The sequence below is a fragment of the Crocodylus porosus genome, unplaced genomic scaffold (genome assembly GCF_001723895.1).
Source record: "Crocodylus porosus isolate Cpor-Errol unplaced genomic scaffold, CroPor_comp1, whole genome shotgun sequence".
Classification (NCBI taxonomy): Eukaryota; Metazoa; Chordata; order Crocodylia; family Crocodylidae; genus Crocodylus; species Crocodylus porosus.
In genome coordinates this window covers 173,094,773-173,099,032 of record NW_017728906.1, presented here as the reverse complement: position 1 = coordinate 173,099,032, position 4,260 = coordinate 173,094,773, and the positions used below count along the sequence as shown (strand labels likewise).

Genomic DNA, 4,260 nt, shown 5'->3' with positions numbered 1-4,260 from the left:
AAGACTGACGCAAAGTATCTATTTAATAGGTTGGCTTTTTCCTGGGCGTCAGTTGTCAGTTGCCCCATCTGGTTCAGCAGGGGTCCAACGTTGCCCTTGCTTTTCCTCTGGCTCCCCACATATCTGAAAAATACCCTTCAGCTATTTAAAGACTGTTATTAATCCCCCTCAGTCTTCTCTTCTCCAGGCTACTTAGTCATGTTTCCCAGAGCTCAAATCACTTTTGTTGCTCTCTTTTGAACACCAGTTTGTTTACATTGTTTCTGAAGAGTGACATGCAAACCTGGACCAGTGAGGTTTCACCAATGCGGAAGAGTGTAAAAATCACTTCCCTTGGTTTGCAAATGATGTTCCTATTAATGTAGCCCAATATGTTGTTGGGTTTTTTTTGCAACAACAATGTGCTTTTAGTTTATGATCATCTATAAACCACCGGGTCCTTTTCTGTAGTACTGCAACCTTATTTCCCAGTCTATATCTGTGCAGGACATTGTTCTGTCTGCAATGCAGGACTTTGTACTGTTCCATGATGATTTTTTTTTTAATTAATTTCAGATCATTTTCCTAGTTTTGTCAAGATTATTCTGGAACATAGCACTTCCCTCCAGGGTGTCTGCAACTCCACCCAACTTGGTGTCATGTGCGAAATTGCTAAGGGTGCGCTCAATCCTATCTTCCAAATCATTAATGAATAATTAATAATTAATCTGGCCAGCAAATGACACCTCCCTGGCACCAGATAATCCCTCTGCCATATGTCAAAATCCTACTACAAACTAATTGAGGTAGTGGGGATCTTACAAAGGCAGAAAAGTTGTTAATAATTAATTAATTACTTTTGTTAGGTGTCTGTTCACAATTAAACTTCCTGTGGAGGCTGAAGCAAAAAGGGTACAGAACACTTCAGTGGTCTTAGTATCATCTGTAATTTTACTCTTCAGAAGTGGGCCAAGTCTTCCATTTCTTTTCCTTTTTGTAGAACCTTTTTGTGTTGCCTGGTGCATCCCCTGCTTAGAGAAACTGATCTTGTCTTTCGTTTAGCCTTTCTGATTCTGTTCTTGCAAGTTTGTGCTTTTCTTTATGCTTGTGCTTAGTTAAGTGCCATGTTTGGGTGAGTAAAGTGTTTCTGAGGTAGTTGTAATGGACTGTACCTTTCTTTCACATGGGGATAGTTTGCTCCTGTGCATTTGACAGAGGCTCTTTAGTAACTGCCAGCTCATATGCATGCCTTTAACCCTTTAGCTTCCCCAAACACCCTGTCTACGAGTTTCATGATTTTGTTGCTTTTCTGAACTCCATTATCCTTACTCCGCTGCTCTCAGACCTGTCTTTTCTTAGAATAGCAGTCAGTCATTTTTTATCACTTGCACCCAAATTACTTTCCATCTTTTAGATCCTTAATCAATTTCTGTCCCCTAGTCAGAACCAGATCTAAAATAGCTGCTCCCACTTCTGAAGCAAACGGTTTTCCCAAACATGTCGCAGGTAGTTGATGGAGTGTATGGGTCCTGCTGTACTGTTACACACCTGTAGATTCTGTCCTATGGATGCCTCTCATAGGGCGTATCTACACATCTACAGCGCCTTTGTTACTGCACCATCACTTAGTACTTCCAAAAGGCAGTACTAAATGATGGTGCAGTAACAGCATATACTGCGCCACACCACGCACAGTTATTTCTGGCTGCTGTGTCGCTGTAGCAATACGCTATAACAAGGGAGCGTGTTGCTATGGCAGCATAGCTGTGGCATCGTGGTTTGTGACCCCAACACTACGTTGCCATAGTACGTTCCTATAGTGATGTGGCATCGCCTGCATAATAGTTGCTTAAAAATAACTTAATTCATCGTCCTGACTAGATGGTCTGTACCTAACTAAATTAGCTTCCCCCTGTGACATTGCCCTCATTCCTTTTATCTAACCAAAGATATTATGTAAGCTAGAGACATTAAACAAACCTGCCTCTCCATTCTTCAGAACTTCAGGTCAAGTATACATGTCCTTGATATACAAAGCAGTACCTCTTCCCTTATTGCTCCGTCTGGCCAACCTGAACAAGCTATCCCCCTGTACCAAAGTTCTCGTCCTGTCATGTCATTTATGTCATAGTTTTGGGTGTATACAGACATATCTAGTCATTCCTGTCTATAGTCCAGGCACAATGTTGGAGTTAACAGCATTATCTGAGAGTAAGCAGATGTGTGCTGCACTGTGTTCCATTTAGGGTATAAAGTGTTTCTTTTATGTCTGTTTCAGCCATGGCAACAAGGAAGTATTTTCTTGTCGAGGAATAAAATTAGCTGTAGACTGGTTTTTGGAAAGAGGTCACAAAGATGTTACAGTGTTTGTACCAGCCTGGAGGAAAGAACAGTCAAGACCGGATGCTCTTATCACAGGTAATCTCTGGCCTGCCTTCATTTGCCTGTTGAACAGTGTAGTACAATGTGTGTAATTCCTAATGACTGTTTGTGAGCATGAGTGGAGTAAGTTAAGTGCAGCTACATATTTTCTATGGTGAAGTATCCTTGTTGTAAGACCTTTTCTGTGATCTACAGGTAGGGAAAAAGAAATTGGGGGAATGCATGGTTCATCACCAGCAAAATTCCTTTTAGTCTCGCCCCCTTTTCTGCTTGCCAGTGTCTATTCATACCACTGAGGACATGTCATTTGTATCTGCTATGTGTACTGAAAATCAGCTTTTTTGATAAATGGTTAACTTGTCAGGGCCAGCGGTGCTCAACCTCTGGCCTATAGGCTTGATACAGCCTACAGAGTTGTCTCGTTCAGCTTGCAGGGCTTTCCACAGCTCCAGAAATTTGGTAGTGGAGGAGCAGTAGCAGTATTAATTGTTGCTCTCCTGTTGCACACAGTTCTGGAAATTTGTCACTCCCATGGGCCAGGTGACATAGCTCTGCACACTAGATCATCAGTTCATGGTGGGACTAGCTGCCCAATATTCAGGATTGCATATATGTACTGACCTCACATGCATCTGGCCCCTAGACCAGCCCTCTCCCATTCATCCAGCCCAGACAGCTGGAAGGTTGAGCACCACTGGTCAGGACAGTAATCACAAGGAATTTTCTTTTTCTTGTAGAATAGGTTTCGGTTTAAAAAACTCTAGTAATACAAGCTAACAGGTTGTAGTCCTGCATGGGTGACTGACAGACAGGCAAGCAAACTGGAATTTATCACAAGAGGTCACTTCTGGTAGTATATCAATCTCCAGGAGACCATCTTCAGGAATGAATACACTAGCAAAACTGGTAAACATTGTACAGCAAGTGAGACTAACAGTAATCTTGGGAGCACATAGATTACTGGAGCTGCGTGTACATAAATTCATTTAAACAGCAGGGAAGGATTCTCTCCTTTTTGTAGTGAGGTAGCACTAGAAACCCATACTAACATGCTCTAACTGTTACGAGCAGTGAGTTTATTTTGAGAGACAAAAATTATCCTGTCTGACTTGATATTGGGCATGCTTTGCTTTTCTAGATGAAAATTAGGGCCAGCTTCATGTCAGGGTAGGATGAGATCTTTTCTCTGCAATGCATTTTGGGTTATATCAAGAAAGGAAGAGAAACTCCTTCCTTCGGTTTGAAATCTAGAATTTTTTTTTAATTAACCTGAAGAGTTCCCAGCATGACCTGCCCTAAGCAGGTAATGAAAGAACACCTATGGAAAAAGGCTTTATCTTTTTCCACTGATTGAAACTGTGACTACCAAATAGGCTGTTTTGGTATTCTTCAGAATTTAGTATTTAGAATGAAAGAAAGCATAAATGAATAGCTGTTGTAGTTTCTAAGGGAGAATAGCAGGGTGTTTACGTGCCAGTCATCTCAGTATGGTATAACAGGAGTCTCTTCACATTACTGTGTTTCAAACCATTTAATAAGTCATTGTATGAAAAGAGGGGTTTGGTACTGAAAAGAATGTTTTTGACCTCAAATCTTGAGTGTAGAGTAGTTGATATCCCAAATAGCATAGTCTTTATTCCAAATAAAAAAGGTTCTCTGAAGTTTCTTGTACTCCAAAAAGCTGTTTAGCTCTTTGAGGTCAAAACCTGCTCTTAAGACTCTCAAGTGCTTAAATACTAGGTATCATGTGAGTGTTTCTTTGTGTGTTTCAGTGATGCTCAACCTGTATAAATTTGTCATGCTGTGGTGTACCTCTTTGATTCCACTGGTCTGGCTGTTCTAAAGGAACTTGCCAAATGCCAGAAATGTCTCCAAGGTATAAAATAGACTTAATTTAAT

At 40.9% G+C, this 4,260-nt stretch overlaps 1 protein-coding gene across 4 annotated transcripts in view; it reads left to right on the top strand.

Annotated features, from left to right (window-relative positions):
* Positions 1-4,260, top strand: part of ZC3H12C (zinc finger CCCH-type containing 12C) — a 34,254-nt gene that overhangs the window by 21,322 nt on the left and 8,672 nt on the right. For all 4 annotated transcript variants that reach the window (XM_019530221.1, XM_019530224.1, XM_019530222.1 and 1 more), the window contains one exon: positions 2,258-2,397. In XM_019530221.1, the coding sequence (XP_019385766.1) occupies positions 2,258-2,397 (140 nt within the window). The remainder of the gene's footprint in view (positions 1-2,257; positions 2,398-4,260) is intronic.